At 40.3% G+C, this 19,841-nt stretch overlaps 1 protein-coding gene across 1 annotated transcript in view; it reads right to left on the minus strand.

The window, feature by feature from the left end:
- Nucleotides 1-19,841, minus strand: part of EXOC3L4 (exocyst complex component 3 like 4) — a 52,004-nt gene that overhangs the window by 8,294 nt on the left and 23,869 nt on the right. Inside the window, exons 8-9 of the mRNA XM_044272169.1 lie at nucleotides 5,191-5,305; nucleotides 3,920-4,042 (exon numbers count right to left, since the gene is read on the minus strand). Of these exons, the coding sequence (XP_044128104.1) occupies nucleotides 3,920-4,042; nucleotides 5,191-5,305 (238 nt within the window). The remainder of the gene's footprint in view (nucleotides 1-3,919; nucleotides 4,043-5,190; nucleotides 5,306-19,841) is intronic.

Consider the following 19,841-nt stretch of genomic DNA (forward strand, 5'->3'; position numbering starts at 1 on the left):
ATCCGCTCTGTGTCTTACCCAGCATTCCGGCAGTCCCCTCTTTTATGCCCGGTGGCATGCCTCCAGGAGTATGAGTCTAGGACGGCTTCCCTACGGGATCCTTCTTCCCCTAATCTGTTCATTTCTTTTCGGAGGCCTTATGCTCCCGTTTCAAGTGTCACCCTCTCTCGTTGGGTTAAGGAGATTCTGGGTCTGGCGGGTGTTGACACCTCTATTTTTACGGCGCATTCGGTTCGCAGTGCCTCTGCTACGTCCATGTCGGTCTCGGGAGCCCGTCTGGAGGACGTTTTGCGCGTGGCGGATTGGTCCAGAGTCTCTACCTTTCGGGAATTTTACTTTCGTCCCGAGTCACATGCTTTTCATTCTGTCATCTCTCAGCTTTAAACTTGCAATAGGAGCCTCCGTGTCTTGTGATAAAATTTCATGATTTTCCTATTACATGACGTAAAGTCATGATTTTATTAAAGACACGGAGGCGAGTATTGCCCACCCTCCCGGGTTTGGTTATGTTCAACTGTATTGTTGTTCTTGTCCTATTGTTCATAATACTGCCCATTTTGATGTTTCATGTATGCACTACATCTTGATTGGTTTCGTGCCATTTTCATGTGATTTTACCTCGTATTTATTTTATCCTGCAGGTTGATTGATTTCTTCATTCATGGTTCCAGTTCGGTTGGCGCTGTTGCTGTTTAGGTTTTTCGGTGGATCCGTGTTTCCTGGTCGATTCAGGGTCTGGAATGTCCATCGGGTTTCGTATGGTCCAAGTTCCGTCGATGTCTGCGTTTTTTTGCTGTTCAAAGAAAGAGGATGATCCCAGAGGGGAGAGACAATATATACTGGGATGGAGGGGAGGAGTCAGTTGTTATGGTTTTTCTTTTGATTGACATGTTCTTCTTTGCTGCTATGGTAACAGTAAAGAGAGTTATATGCAATACTCGCCTCCGTGTCTTTAATAAAATCATGACTTTACGTCATGTAATAGGAAAATCATGAAATTATACTGTACGGGAGCAGCAGGGAGCGGACATAATATTTCTCTTTGACTGTATAACTTCCTTACATGTGTTGATAAAACAATGAGAGAAACTTTGAGGCTGCAAAATACAATGACCCTTACAAAGTACAGAGAAAAGCCACAGACAAGCAAACCATTTCACGTTCCACTTATCGGGCATTGACTCATATTAAGAATTTTATTCTGAAAGTAAAAGGTGGCACAAGTTACATTCCAAGAAAAACGCATACATGTTACAGGAAGCTTCAAAGCGGAATGTCACAAAGCCACAATGTTACAAAATTGTATGACACGATGTAACAAGTGTGTGTCCTGGCTCTATAGAAGGTTCCCATCCATGAAGCATAAAGGTGGAAGACCCTACTCTGACGTATTATAGAAGAAGCCCTTGTGCCTGCCGCGGGAGATGCATAAATGCATCCCAACTGTGCCATTTTCTCAAGATTGTCCTGCAAAAGGGACAATTAGATCACCATCAATCCTTTGGTTCACGTAAACCTTTAAGGAGTGGTGGGTCAGGGTCTGCTAGCAATAACACAAAAGCTATTATGGTCATCTGAATGAGCCCTTACAGTCAGAAATGTTGGGCACCCGAAGCATCTTCTGCCTTGAAGGGACTTTCTCATGGAGCCAGCCTAGTGGCCAGATGATCATCGCAAATTCAGATTCAGGAACCCTCAAAGATCATTTGTGATCGCTGAGGGAAGCTGCAGCCAACTGTAGATTTCCCCTACAGCGGCCACTACAGGGAAAATGGGGTATTACATGAATAGTAGGCCATGTAATGTATGAATGTGCTGGATCCACCAGAACACAGATTTGGTTATTAAAGGGGGTTCTGAGTAGAGTATATAATAGGGTGTATGAGGGAGCCCCCTTTAAAGAAAGGAGATTCCTAGAGTTTTATAGACATTTCTATGTTTAAATATATCTGATAACCCGGCTCTTATCAGATCCCATTGATGCAGCGTTACTAAAATTTTTGAGGAATTTTTGCATCCAGCTTGTTTTGTTTTGTGATCAATTTACCTATAGACTAATAAAAAATATTCAGTAAAATATATTGATAAAAGTAAAAATAAAAAAGTTGTGAGAAGCTTTGCAGGTGCCATAATTGCACATTTATTACGATACTAAGAAGCTTTTCTTGCTTTACACAGTACAGTGTGTAGGTTTTAATGCCTTTCACTGCAGCTGCATCCTCTACACCCAAAACCAGATTGCACTCTATATATAAGGAGAGGAAATGAATGCAACACCTGCAAAACTGCAAATCGTCATTCTATTCTCTAATCTAACAGATGGAGGGGGGCACTATTATAGAAGATTAGTCAGGCATAAAATTAAAACAATCTCTCTTCACCTCCATTGCGGATTGTTAAAACAAGCATAAAATACCTCCATTCATGGTAACCTAATGATAATACCAGCAACGCCCTAATAATAATGTAACCTATAGTGCAACAACGTGAATGTCCTCATAATAATACTAGCCACGTTGTCTCCATGGTGAACCCCTTAAAGGCTATGGACACCTTTGGGGCAATTTTTTATTATTGAATTTTACTCATTTTGGGCTAAAAATTATTTTCATTGTTCTTTATTAAAGATTTTCAGCAGTTTTTGTGATACACGGGTCAAAAATCAGTCTGTTGCTCCTGAGTTCTGTCAGCTGACAGCTCACGTGAAGCCTCATTTATGATCTTGTGACCTCATAAACACTCATCATAGCTAAACTCTTATCAAAATATGGTTTAAATGAGGTCTTCACATGAGCCCTCAAATGACAGAACTCAGGAGGGACAGTCTGCAAATAGACTGATTCTTAACCACATGTATCACAAAAACTGCTGAAAATTTTTAATTTAAGACTAAGATTTTTAGCCCAATATGAGTAAAATGCAAACATACAAAAATTGCCCAAAGGCGCTCCAGCCTTTAACAATACAAGGCATAGTGCCCCTATAACAGTGCCAGGTATGGTAGTAGCAGTGCAAGGTATAGTGTCTCCACAAACGTGCATCCTCAGTGTCCGTATACCAGTTGAAAGGTATACCTGAGCCAATAGCATGCCAGGTCCAGTGCCAAGTAGAGTGCAACCCATATCAGTGCCATGTAAAGTGTCCTCATACCAGTGTCATCCAGTGTGCTTCTTGGAAAGTATCATCTGCAGTATTTCCATATAAGTATCATGTATGATTCCTTCCTGTATAGAGTCAGTCAATGTGCCCTTAACAAAAGCAGCATCCACAATGTCGTCATAGGAATGAAAGGTACAGTGCTACCCATAGGAGTGCCGTGTACAGTGGCACCTATAAAAGTGCCACCCAAAGTGCCACTACTAATAATAGCCATCCAAGGGGTCTCCATAACATTGCCAGGTACTGTGCCGCCCATAACAGTGCCAGTAATATCTAGCCATAACAGTGCCAGTAATATCTAGCCATAACAGTGCCAGCCACAGTCTCACCACAAAAGCAGCATGCACAAAACCCCCATAAAAGATCTAGCCACGGTGTCTCCATAGCAGTGCCAGATACTCTGCCACCCATAACAGTGCCAGCTACAAAGATTTCCATGCTGTTTTTCCAGTGTAGTAGAGCTCGGTTTGCAAATTTACAAGCCCTATGGAGACTGTGAGGCTATTGGACCTTACGGACAATACAAAATTATATATATATCAATCTTCTATTATCTTTTTACATGTCATTGAGAAAGATAGCACTGGTCTCCAAATTCAGTCAAAATACACTAGATAGCACATCGCCCCCATATTAATGCTATGTGTGGGGCTTCGAGCTCCAAGATCTCCCACTAGGATGGTCTTATTTGAGTCATTATTTAACTCTACATACGTCTGGGGGAAAGTTGTTGATCCAGAGGAAGTGAAACCCAATGTACCTTATCATATGGAGGAAGCAAATATTTCAGCCACTGACACAGGATGCCCGATGACTTCATGATGGCATTGAACGCTGTATTCTTCTTCAGCCAGTTTTTGGTGATTATCTTCTGAAAATGTGGCTGTGGAAGACAAATGAAGGTTAAAGGAAATAATTTTTGTGTCGTAAACTTTTTGGATTCGCTGATTGAAAAAATGCACATGCAGAGCCATATTGGACAATGATCTGGTCATGCTGCTCTTGGCAAAGGCCAACATAGGTGCTGGGCTTTTCTCACCTCATGAGTCACCACTATTTACTGGGATCTTTTTGGAAAGCCATAGGCAAAGATTTTCTTCTATGGTGTCTAGTCAATGATATTCTGAGTAGGATGACTGGACTCCATAGTCCAGGACATCTTCCAGTCCTTCTCATTTGCTATGCCCTGTAATGGCCTCCTCCTTTGCCTACTATCTAAACCCACCTACATTGGGCATCTTTTGACTTATCTTCACTGTTTCCTTGACCATTACCTCATGCTTTTCTTTTATCTCTAGTTTCTGGTCTTAACAGGAACCTGTCAGAAGAATTTTGTCCTGTCCTCCACCCCTCCAAACCACAACTACTACCATTGTTCTGCTCTACTTTCTGAAGGTGTTACAAACTTACAAACTGTATTATGGTGGGATCAGAAGTTCGGGAAAAAGTAGACTTAAAATGAATTAGGTGCAAAAGAGTTTACTAAACTATGATAAAAGATATATACAAAGATATACAAATACAGAGATTAAGTAAAGTAACAGTCACAGAGAGTCATCAACAAATGGGCCAGCTCCATCGACCAGTGTCCAACATGGCACTCGGCCGATGCCCATATCATACAAAGAGAGGTGATGGTGGCAAGATCTTACCCTGATGATGTCTTTCATGGAGCTGAGGTCATTTATTTAACATAAATACACCTAAATTAGTCGTATTTGTGGTGCAGCAAGGTCCTTTGTGCCACAATCTGTGACTTCTCCCAGCTCAGGCCAGGTCTAGGAAGCTGTCTTACATTTAGAAGCAGCAGTGGATTCTTATATAGAGGCTGGTGCCACAGCCAGTGTAGGGCTTAATAAATGACCCCCGAAGTGTTTTCTACTCTCCTGGCCTCTCCTAGCACCACCTAAAGGCTAGTACACATGTACAGTTACCTCATTCTGTAGAAATGCGGCCAGGTATCAAACATAATATACAACAAACTATGCTAAGAAATGAATCAGTACATGATGAACATTCACTTGTCCTCACCTTTGTGTCCTCCATAAAAACATCAAAGAAATGCTGTTTTAGACTTTTGATGGCTTTGGTCAGCTTGGTTTCTGCACATCTGTATTGCTCTGCATCAGAATGTGTTGTGTTGTGTCTAGGAAAGAAAATATTTAATAGAAAAAGAAGTAAATACAATAAAAATCACCAGTACTAAACGTTGTATACAGTATATATGTCAGCAAAAAACATCCAATAAGGCCACCATGTCATCTCCAACAAGGCTGTCAACCACCTTTCCTACAATCCTTAATGGGAAATCTTCCAATGATAGAAAGCCAATGGACATATACTGAGCTGCACAACATAAAAATACCAAAAAAGCACAATATGAAAGTGTAACCACCTGGCACAAAAGGAAACGGAACAGACGGCAACATCGTTTTCATTCTATGGAGTCACAATGGTTTCTGTCACCGTTCAGGAGGACAGGAAAAGACGTATTGTAATAAAAAAGAATATGGAAGAGGCCAGGGAAGCCGGATGCGCAAATCTATCAGCAGCTGTAAGACGAGCTGCATGAGACACCTACACGACTGTGCATGCGTAGAGGAATTGTATAAAAGGGCTACACTATAGGCCTGTGATGGATAACCTCCCGCACTCCAGCTATGTTAAAACTACAACTCCCAAGATGCACACTTGCTTGGCTGTTCTCAGAACTCCAAAGAAATGAATGGAGCATGCTGGGAGTCATAGTTTCACCACAGCTGGAGTGCTGGAGGTTAGCCATCACTGCTATTGGCTATCCTAATGGGATATGTAACAGGAAAGCTGTCTTTGCAGCTTCTCTGGGGCCCCTGGGGAGGAAGGGACTCCATTTTGGATTTTGCTATGGACCCCTTTCCTCTATGCATCATAGTATTAAATGAAGCCTATACATCTGGGCAAAGAAGAATAATATGTTTGCAGGAAACATTGTAATGGGTGTTATATTTTGGGCAGGGGCATAACTTGAGGCTCCTTGACCCAAAGCAAAATCTGCACCAGAACCCCTGTCTACCATGCACCAGGTATAATACTGGTGTTTGTTTCAGAGGGCCCATTACAACTACAAGCTCTGCAACCCCTACAAGCTTTCATCCTTTTTTATTCCCATCATGCCTGTGGGCAGAGAGCAGGTTTAATATGGTTTGCCATGGAAGAAACCTTTTCAATGTTGCCCCCATCAATTTCTACAAGGGGTGGATGCCCAAATGCAAGACCGTGGTGAGGTTCAGTTTTTGCAACTCAATGGAGCCAACATGCCAACCACGAAAGCATTCACGGCAGCTGTATGGTTGGGCGGGTGGAGGACTGGGACCCACCATTCTAGTGGTCATTGGAGGTCCCAGTCACTCACACCCTACATTACACCATCCAATAGACTGGTGGGACCCCCAAACCTAGAACTGATGGTAGAAATCAGAACTCCAGGTAGATGTGTCTTGGTGCTATATCTACTGTATGTTTTCTATCAAGTCTTGGCATCAATATTCTCATGCTGGTATTGTTCCCGATGTGTCTCCAGGTGACGTCTAGACAGCTAGACTCTGAGCCAACTGTGAATGCTGGTGAATGGATGCCAACAGGTGGTCCTCCAGACACATGCTAATTGAAAATAGTGGAAAGATTATGCAAATGTTATATTTTTAATACAGCTTTCACAAATTCGGGAAAGCCTCCCACAGGTAGACGGTAACATTTGGCGGTCGGTTCCAGCAACAACTTTCAGATAAGACGATTTACGTGACAAGGGAATTCCAGCTCAGCATGTTTTCCCATTTCACTTATTAAAATCTCTGCTCGGGAGTTGAGCTTTGTTCTGGCAGCCGAAGGTTCATTATAGAGTCTTTCCTCCCCGGTGAGTCATGATTTAAGACACTTGCCTTTGTTTTATCAAAGAATTCTGAGCAATTACAAGCTGCCCAGAGGAATCCACCGAATCCAAGGAAGGAAAAAGGAGCCAATGCAAATATAATTCGGGAAATCTGAGAAAAAGCATCAGATTGCTTCCTATAGACATCCAGAGAGCAATACAAAGGAGCTTTTTATATTCCGCAGAGATATTTAGATAGTCAAAGAGATAGATTTTAGATCCTCACCTTATTAAAGAGCACTGGTCAGTAGAATGAACCCTATTAAACCAGACACATTACCTGGCAGGGTCGATCCTGTTGATTAAAATGATACTTGTGTTGTGAAAATCGGTCGCAGTGTTCCTAAGAAAAAACTTTTTCTTAAAAGCTGGCTTCAGTGCACCCAGGGCAGAGTCTAGCACCTTTACAGTGCTGGCCCCACCTCTCAGTGCGCTGAAGCCCTCATTTGCATAAAGATTTTTTTCTTGGGAACACCAGAACTGATTTTCACAAGACAGGTATCATTTTAATCAGCAAGGTCAACCCTACCAGGTAGTTTGGTTTAATTGGGTTGTTCCTGCTTAAGATGCTCTTTAAGCCCTCTGCCCTATATACAATGTCCAGCCTGTGGAGATATACGTGGTAATGGATTCTGTGACATGTTTTGTGGCAAGCGATATTAGATTTAGTATCTTCCATGACGGTTCATAAAAATAAATAGACTACATATATGATAGTTGGTTGTTGAAAAATATACAGTCTAATCCCTGGTGGTCTAGTAGAAAGAAAATTGCGTGGTTCTTGATGGCGCAATAGAAAAAAAAAAAGATGTGATTCAGGATTGTCTCCCAGAAAAAAACATAATCCCTGGTGGCCAAATAAAAAACACAATCTCTCAAGTGTTTTATAGGCTTATTCCCAGCACCTCTAGCGGCATATTGTTCACTGGATATGCTGAGCAATTGTGCCTTTTTCTTTCTATAAAACAATTTTGCTACTGTGCAAAACTGCGCAGTTCAGTGTATTTTACTGTGTCAATATATTTAAGTCAGCTCATTGTACTGCATAAATATACCCTTGTAAATTGTCAATACCAGTGTGCAGTGTGTTAGTAGAAGGTAATGTTTAAATGCTCCTCTGTATGTTAGATAAAGAAAAAAGACTTGCAATTTTGCTACCATTTATAATTGTGTAGTTCGGTGGATATTACAATGTCAATACACCAGTTTAATTCAACGCATTTAATGAGTAAAAATACCAGTTCAATTCAGCACATTTTACTGCGTCAATATACAAGTTTAATTCAATGCATTTTGCTGCATTTTACTCACCCACCAAGTCACCCATCTCCTGCCGTCTCTGCTATCACAAGTATCAGAAGCTGCAGCAGCACAGTAGCAGCCAATTTAGTCTCATGAACATAATGGAGCAGTTTTTTCATGTGCCGCACAAGGCTGATGGAAATCAGCAAATGCAGATGTACAACATGAACAACCAGGTTCAGTCTTACCTGGAATCTGGCCTTTTAATGGCACATACCATGTTACCTGACCACATGGACCTCTGAGCAGGCAGAATGGAACAGTGGCCAGAACTGGCCCAGTTAGAGAGGGTTTTCAATGTGGCTGGTGGTCTTGTCACACCCAAATGGACAAAGTTGTCCTCCGCAAGTGTACAAAACATTACATTTGTCAAAATGAATGAGGTATGGATCAGTGAGGACTTTCAAACACCTTAAGTTGAGGCTGATGAATAGATCTGCCATTGCTGATGTCGGCTATTTCTGTCCGCTGCGTCTTCTACTCCACCTACTGCCACTACCATTACCCCTACACAACTGGACTTCTACTGCCTAGTCTGTTCTATGCTGTGCTGCTACTGCTTCCTCTACTATCATTATTACCCCTACATTGCTTATACCTTCAACATCCACACTGTACTGTGTGGATGAGAATTTTTGGACACTGGTTCAGAACAAGCCATTGTTTCTTCCAATACTACAATGTGTGTATAAATACTGACAGCCATTCTGCCCCCATTAAGGCATCATTTTTGGATGCCTGTTAAGAGCAAGCCTCTGTTTTTTCCAACCACATGTGTGTTTAAACACCATCTGCCCCCAATAAGGAACAATTCTTGTAACATTTTTCATTTTAAAAGCATAACAAATATGATGCCTAGTGTGTTTTTAAGCAGGCTGCTTGTTAACACCATCAACCATGCGTCTACCCATAGCTATATATGTCAGTGTTTTTTACTGCTGTCATTGCATTAAAGAGCTTAAAAAGAGGGAGAAAGAAAATAAAAATGAGAAAAGAGAGAAAGTCAAGAGAAAAAATGTGAGTCCTGGGGAACCTCAGAGTGTCATATGCAGATTTTCAGGCCAATCGGAGCACTTTTGATTCAGGTAGAATCAATTCGGACCCCATACATTAGAATTGGAATGGAAACAAATTTCAAGAAATTCGCTGATCTCTACTCCTATTTACCCTAGCGACCATAGGTCAGGTACTGCAGAGAATTCAGAGTAAAATAGCAGGAGTTACAAAGGGGGATGAGATAAGAGAGAGCAGGGCCTGGTTGTTGCGAATGGCTGCTGTAACCTGGTTTCTTCATGGTCCAAAATATAAAAGGAAGAAGAGGTCAGGATCACAACTGGCTGATATAAAAATAAAACTGCACATACTGGAAACAGAAGGATCCTCGGCATGTTTATTATATTGCGGGCAGAGATTCGGAAAAATGGAGACACAGCTCAAAAATGATTGTAAGAATTCACATCTGTCTGCCCTGCTCTATATTTACCAAGATTTGTTGAAAAAATTTCTAAATTCTCTAGAGTCTCCTGACCTATATCCAATGACAGGGAAAAGCGGAAGGGGAAGAAAGAATTGGTTTAAAAGGGTTTTATATTAAACAGGCTATCGAAGACCAATACAGAGAAAAAGCCGACCCAGGAGAGACAGAGACCGTCCCCAGCATCGCGGACCAGGTAAGTATGACCACCACTGCGAGTCGGCCACTCTGGGAGGTCTGTATTAGTCTTGGATAACCCCTTTAAGCCTTTCAGCGCACTTCTAGAAAATGTTGGGGGTTAATGATAAAACTGCTACATTGGTTCCTCAGTTTATATCCCAGGCAGCAGTTATTAGGAGTAAGAGGCATGGGAGAGCGGGAGGGGCTCTGTCCGACTGGCAGTGGATTCTGTCCAATCAGGAGTCAGTTTAATTGAGAATATTTAGTGGTCATCATGCTTCTCATCTATTGTGTTTTTTAAGTTATATGTTGTGTTATATATTGTGTTATGTACTGTTATACATTGTATTATATATTGTGCTATAGTTTGTGTTACAAATTTTGTTATATATTTTATTATATTTTGTGCTATACATTGTGTTGTGTTATATTATGTTACATATTATATTATACATGTACTTTGTGTTAGATATTTTGTCAGATATTGTTTTACATATTGTGTTATATATTGTACATACATGTACTTGTGTTATACCTTGTGCTATACACTACGTGCAGAATTATTAGGCAAATGAGTATTTTGACCACATCATCCTCTTTCTGCATGTTGTCTTACTCCAAGCTGTATAGGCTCGAAAGCCTACTACCAATGAAGCATATTAGGTGATGTGCATCTCTGTAATGAGAAGGGGTGTGGTCTAATGACATCAACACCCTATATCAGGTGTGCATAATTATTAGGCAACTTCCTTTCCTTTGGCAAAATGGGTCAAAAGAAGGACTTGACAGGCTCAGAAAAGTCAAAAATAGTGAGATATCTTGCAGAGGGATGCAGCACTCTTAAAATTGCTAAACTTCTGAAGTGTGATCATCGAACAATCAAGCGTTTCATTCAAAATAGTCAACAGGGTCGCAAGAAGCGTGTGGAAAACCAAGGCGCAAAATAACTGCCCATGAACTGAGAAAAGTCAAGCGTGCAGCTGCCAAGATGCCACTTGCCACCAGTTTGGCCATATTTCAGAGCTGCAACATCACTGGAGTGCCCAAAAGCACAAGGTGTGCAATACTCAGAGACATGGCCAAGGTAAGAAAGGCTGAAAGACGACCACCACTGAACAAGACACACAAGCTGAAACGTCAAGACTGGGCCAAGAAATATCTCAAGACTGATTTTTCTAAGGTTTTATGGACTGATGAAATGAGAGTGAGTCTTGATGGGCCAGATGGCTGGATTGGTAAAGGGCAGAGAGCTCCAGTCCGACTCAGACGCCAGCAAGGTGGAGGTGGAGTACTGGTTTGGGCTGGTATCATCAAAGATAAGCTTGTGGGGCCTTTTCGGGTTGAGGATGGAGTCAAGCTCAACTCCCAGTCCTACTGCCAGTTTCTGGAAGACACCTTCTTCAAGCAGTGGTACAGGAAGAAGTCTGCATCCTTCAAGAAAAACATGATTTTCATGCAGGACAATGCTCCATCACACGCGTCCAAGTACTCCACAGCGTGGCTGGCAAGAAAGGGTATAAAAGAAGAAAATCTAATGACATGGCCTCCTTGTTCACCTGATCTGAACCCCATTGAGAACCTGTGGTCCATCATCAAATGTGAGATTTACAAGGAGGGAAAACAGTCCACCTCTCTGAACAGTGTCTGGGAGGCTGTGGTTGCTGCTGCACGCAATGTTGATGGTGAACAGATCAAAACACTGACAGAATCCATGGATGGCAGGCTTTTGAGTGTCCTTGCAAAGAAAGGTGGCTATATTGGTCACTGATTTGTTTTTGTTTTGTTTTTGAATGTCAGAAATGTATATTTGTGAATGTTGAGATGTTATATTGGTTTCACTGGTAAAAATAAATAATTGAAATGGGTATATATTTGATTTTTGTTAAGTTGCCTAATAATTATGCACAGTAATAGTCACCTGCACACACAGATATCCCCCTAAAATAGCTAAAACTAAAAACAAACTAAAAACTACTTCCAAAAATATTCTGCTTTGATATTAATGAGTTTTTTGGGTTCATTGAGAACATGGTTGTTGTTCAATAATAAAATTAATCCTCAAAAATACAACTTGCCTAATAATTCTGCACTCCCTGTACTTTGTTTTATACATTGTGTTTAATTTATTTTTATATATTTGGTTTGTGTATACTTTGTGTCATATATCATTATATGTTGTGTTATATATTATTTTATATTGTTTTGCATATTGTGCTATACAATGTGTTTATACTTTGTGGTATATATTGTTAAACTTAAAAGAAAAAAATGGAGCAAAGTCCAGCTTCCAAAAAGTGACAGCCTTTATTCCGCGTGCTCAGTAAAAACCAGTTCAGACTCCATGTCTATGCCTTTCGGATCATGTTGCTGTGATGCTCAGTCATGACCACAGCAACATGATCTGAAACGTGTAGACGTGGAGTCTGAACTGGTTTTTACTGAGCACTTGGAATAAAGGCTGTCACTTTTTGGAAGCTGGACTTTGTTCCTTTTTTTTGCGTTTCATGTAATGTTACGCCTGTTCCCAGCGTAGTCTGTGCCTCCACCTATAATTAATTCAGGTGAGCGCAGCTAATCGTTTTTTTTGGGGTTTTTTTTTGTATATTGTTTTACTTTGCTATATATTGTGTTATCATATATATTGTGCTATACAATGTGTTATACTTTGTGTAATATATTGTGCTATACAATGGATACTTTGTGCCATATACTGTGTTATACTTTGTGTCATATATTGCAGTATTTTACAATAAAGGAAGTGTACATGTTTTGTATTTACATCCACGCTGTATAGTTAGTGTATTGGCAGATATGATTAACCACTGTTTGTTGGCGCCACCTGGTGGCAGTTCTCATAATTGCCTGTTTGAAAGCACTTTCACTGAGATAGAAGACACAGAGCTCCAGGAGATCAAATAGAAGTGAAAGTCCTCGCTGACAAACCAGGGACAAGCTGGAACAACGCAACTAATTAAATCATTCAGGCAAATTGTATTTTCTGTTTTAATTTTGTAACTTGTTTTACCATTTTGCTCTTTTTCGCTGCACTCCACATAGAATTATTAGATTGTGCTCGGCTGCTGCTACAGTCCTTCAAATAACGCCTGCATCAGCATTCAACTGTTCAAATGTGTCTCATTTGTACCGTTCTCCTTTCACAACACTACACAAAACCATATACCAAACACTGTACACAACACTATACCAAACACTGTACACAACACTATACCAAACACTGTGCACAACACTATACCAAACACTGTACACAACACTATACCAAACACTGCGCACAACACTATACCAAACACTGTACACAACACTATACCAAACACTGTACACAACACTATACCAAACACTGTACACAACACTATACCAAACACTGTACACAACACTATACCAAACACTGTACACAACACTATACCAAACACTGTGCACAACACTATACCAAACACTGTGCACAACACTATACCAAACACTGTGCACAACACTATACCAAACACTGTACACAACACTATACCAAACACTGTGCACAACACTATACCAAACACTGTGCACAACACTATACCAAACACTGTACACAACACTATACCAAACACTGTACACAACACTATACCAAACACTGTACACAACACTATACCAAACTACTGCGCACAACACTATACCAAACACTGTGCACAACACTATACCAAACACTGTACACAACACTATACCAAACACTGCGCACAACACTATACCAAACACTGTACACAACACTATACCAAACACTGTACACAACACTATACCAAACACTGTACACAACACTATACCAAACACTGTACACAACACTATACCAACACTGTACACAACACTATACCAAACACTGTGCACAACACTATACCAAACACTGTGCACAACACTATACCAAACACTGTGCACAACACTATACCAAACACTGTACACAACACTATACCAAACACTGTGCACAACACTATACCAAACACTGTGCACAACACTATACCAAACACTGTGCACAACACTATACCAAACACTGTGCACAACACTATACCAAACACTGTGCACAACACTATACCAAACACTGTGCACAACACTATACCAAACCATATACCAAACACTTATAACAAACACTATACCAAACACTGTGCACAACACTATACCAAACACTGTGCACCAACACTATACCAAACACTGTGCACAACACTATACCAAACACTGTGCACAACACTATACCAAACACTGTGCACAACACTATACCAAACACTGTACACAACACTAATACCAAACACTGGCACAACACTATACCAAACACTGTGCACAACACTATACCAAACACTGTGCACAACACTATACCAAACACTGTGCACAACACTATACCAAACACTGTGCACAACACTATACCAAACACTGTGCACAACACTATACCAAACACTGTGCACAACCACTATACCAAACCATATACCAAACACTGTACCAACACTATACCAAACACTGTACACAACACTAACCAAAACACTGTACACAACACTATACCAAACACTGTAGACAACACTATACCAAACACTGTACACAACACTATACCAACACTGTGCACAACACTATACCAAACACTGTACACAACACTATACAAACACTGTACACAACACTATACCAAACACTGTGCACAACACTATACCAAACACTGTACACAACACTATACCAAACACTGTACACAACACTATACCAAACACTGTACACAACACTATACCAAACACTGTGCACAACACTATACCAAACACTGTGCACAACACTATACCAAACACTGTGCACAACACTATACCAAACACTGTGCACAACACTATACCAAACACTGTGCACAACACTATACCAAACACTGTACACAACACTATACCAAACACTGTACACAACACTATACCAAACACTGTACACAACACTATACCAAACACTGTACACAACACTATACCAAACACTGTACACAACACTATACCAAACACTGTACACAACACTATACCAAACACTGTGCACAACACTATACCAAACACTGTACACAACACTATACCAAACACTGTAGACAACACTATACCAAACACTGTACACAACACTATACCAAACACTGTGCACAACACTATACCAAACACTGTACACAACACTATACCAAACACTGTGCACAACACTATACCAAACACTGTACACAACACTATACCAAACACTGTACACAACACTATACCAAACACTGTAGACAACACTATACCAAACCATATACCAAACACTGTGCACAACACTATACCAAACACTGTACACAACACTATACCAAACACTGTACACAACACTATACCAAACACTGTACACAACACTATACCAAACACTGTAGACAACACTATACCAAACCATATACCAAACACTGTGCACAACACTATACCAAACACTGCACACAACACTATACCAAACACTGTACACAACACTATACCAAACACTGTACACAACACTATACCAAAACACTGTGCACAACACTATACCAAACACTGTGCACAACACTATACCAAACACTGTGCACAACACTATACCAAACACTGTGCACAACACTATACCAAACACTGTGCACAACACTATACCAAACACTGTGCACAACACTATACCAAACCATATACCAAACACTGTACACAACACTATACCAAACACTGTGCACAACACTATACCAAACACTGTGCACAACACTATACCAAACACTGTGCACAACACTATACCAAACACTGTGCACAACACTATACCCAAACACTGTGCACAACACTATACCAACACTGTACACAAACACTATACCAAACACTGTACACAACACTATACCAAACACTGTGCACAACACTATACCAAACACTGTGCACAACACTATACCAAACACTGTGCACAACACTATACCAAACACTGTGCACAACACTATACCAAACACTGTGCACAACACTATACCAAACACTGTGCACAACACTATACCAAACACTGTGCCACAACACTATACCAAACCATATACCAAAACACTGTACACAACACTATACCAAACACTGTACACAACACTATACCAAACACTGTAGACAACACTATACCAAACACTGTACAACACTATACCAAACACTGTGCACAACACTATACCAAACACTGTACACAACACTATACCAAACACTGTGCACAACACTATACCAAACACTGTGCACAACACTATACCAAACACTGTACACAACACTATACCAAACACTGCACAACACTATACCAAACACTGACAACACTATACCAAACACTGTACACAACACTATACCAACATATACCAAACACTGTGCACAACACTATACCAAACACTGTACACAACACTAACCAAACACTGTACACAACACTATACCAAACACTGTACACAACACTATACCAAACACTGTAACAACACTATACCAAACACTGTACACAACACTATACCAAACACTGTGACAACACTATACCAAACACTGTGAACACTATACCAAACACTGTGCACAACACATACCAACACTGTGCACACACTATACCAACACTGTGCACAACACTATACCAAACACTGTGCACAACACTATACCAAACCATATACCAAACACTGTACAACACTATACCAACACTGTACACAACACTTACCAAACACTGTACACAACACTATACCAAACACTGTAGACAACACTATACCAAACACTGTACACAACACTATACCAAACACTGTGCACAAACACTATACCAAACACTGTACACAACACTATACCAAACACTGTGCACAACACTATACCAAACACTGTACACAACACTATACCAAACACTGTACACAACACTATACCAAACACTGTACCAAAAACTATACCAAACCATATACCAAACACTGTGCCAAACACTATACCAAACACTGTACACAACACTATACCAAACACTGTACACAACACTATACCAAACACTGCACAAACACTATACCAAACACTGTACAAACACTATACCAAACACTGCCACAACACTATACCAAACACTGTACACAACACTATACCAAACACTGTACACAACACTATACCAAACACTGTGCACAACACTATACCAAACACTGTACACAACCTATACCAAACACTGTACACAAACATATATCAAACACTACAAACACTATACCAAACACTGTACACAACACTATACCAAACACTGTGCACAACACTATACCAAACACTGTACACAACACTATACCAAACACTGTACACAACACTATACCAAACACTGTACACAACACTATACCAAACACTGTACACAACACTATACCAAACACTGTAACACAACACTATACCAAACACTGTACACAACACTATACCAAACACTGTGCACAACACTATACCAAACACTGTGCACAACACTATACCAAACACTGTACACAACACTATACCAAACACTGTGCACAACACTATACCAAACACTGTACACAACACTATACCAAACACTGTGCACAACACTATACCAAACACTGTGCACAACACTATACCAAACACTGTACACAACACTATACCAAACACTGTACACAACACTATACCAAACCACTGTGCACAACACTATACCAAACACTGTGCACAACACTATTACCAAACACTGTGCACAACACTATACCAAACACTGTGCACAACACTATACCAAACACTGTGCACAACACTATACCAAACACTGTGCACAACACTATACCAAACACTGTGCACAACACTTACCAAACCATATACCAAAACACTGTACACAACACTATACCAAACACTGTACACAACCACTATACCAAACACTGTAACACACACACTATACCAAACACTGTAGACAACACTATACCAAACACTGTACACAAAACTATACCAAACACTGTGCACAACACTATACCAAACACTGTACACAACACTATACCAAACACTGTGCACAACACTATACCAAACACTGTACACAACACCTATACCAAACACTGTGCACACATACCAAACTGTATACACAAACACTGTACACAACACTATACCAAACACTGTACACAACACTATACCAAACACTGTACACAACACTAACCAAATGTACAACAACACTATACCAAACACTGTGCACAACACTATACCCAAACACTGTGCAAACACTATACCAACACTGTGCACAACACTATTACCAAACACTGTACACAACACTATACCAAACACTGTGCACAACACTATACCAAACACTGTACACAACACTATACCAAACACTGTGCACAACACTATACCAAACACTGTGCACAACACTATACCAAACACTGTGCACAAACACTATACCAAACCATATACCAAACACGTACAACAACACTATACCAAACATGTACACAACACTATACCAAACACTGTACACAACACTATACCAAACCACTGTAGACAACACTATACCAAACACTGTACACAACACTATACCAAACACTGTGCACAACACTATACCCAAACCACTGTACACAACACTATACCAAACACTGTGCACAACACTATACCAAACACGGTACACAACCACTATACCAACACTGTACACAACACTATACCAAACACTGTACACACACTATACCAAACACTGTACACAACACTTACCATAACACTGTACACAACACTATACCAAACACCTGTACACACACTATACCAAACACTGTACACAACACTATACCCAAACACTGTACACAACACTATACCAACACTGGACACAACACTATACCAAACACTGTCTACACAACACTATACCAAACACTGTCCACAACACTATACCAAACACTGTAGCACAACAATATACCAAACACTGTGCCACAACACTATACCAAACACTGTACACAACACTATACCAAACACTGTACACACACATACCAAACACTGTGCACAAACACTATACCAAAACACTGTGCACAACACTATACCAAACACTGTACACAACACTATACCAAACACTGTGCACAAACACTTACCAAACACTGTACACAACACTATACCAAACACTGTACACAACACTATACCAAACACTGTACACACACTATACCAAACACTGTAGCACAACACTATACCAAACCACTGGAACAACACTATACCAAACACTGTACACACACTATCCAAACACTGTTACACAACACTATACCAAACACTGTGCACAACACTATACCAAACACTGTACACAACACTATACCAAACACTGTACACAACACTATACCAAACACTGTACACAACACTATACCAAACACTGTACACAACACTATATCAAACACTGTACACAACACTATACCAAACCATATACCAAACACTGTGCACAACACTATACCAAACACTGTACACAACACTATACCAAACACTGTACACAACACTATACCAAACACTGTACACAACACTATACCAAACACTGTACACAACACTATACCAAACACTGTACACAACACTATACCAAACACTGTACACAACACTATACCAAACACTGTGCACAACACTATACCAAACACTGTGCACAACACTATACCAACACTGTACACAACACTATACCAAACACTGTGCACAACACTATACCAAACACTGTACACAACACTATACCAAACACTGTGCACAACACTATACCAAACACTGTACACAACACTATACCAAACACTGTACACAACACTATACCAAACACTGTAGACAACACTATACCAAACACTGTACACAACACTATACCAAACACTGTACACAACACTATACCAAACACTGTACACAACACTATACCAAACACTGTGCACAACACTATACCAAACACTGTACACAACACTATACCAAACACTGTACACAACACTAT

The sequence above is a fragment of the Bufo gargarizans genome, chromosome 11 (assembly GCF_014858855.1).
Source record: "Bufo gargarizans isolate SCDJY-AF-19 chromosome 11, ASM1485885v1, whole genome shotgun sequence".
Classification (NCBI taxonomy): Eukaryota; Metazoa; Chordata; class Amphibia; order Anura; family Bufonidae; genus Bufo; species Bufo gargarizans.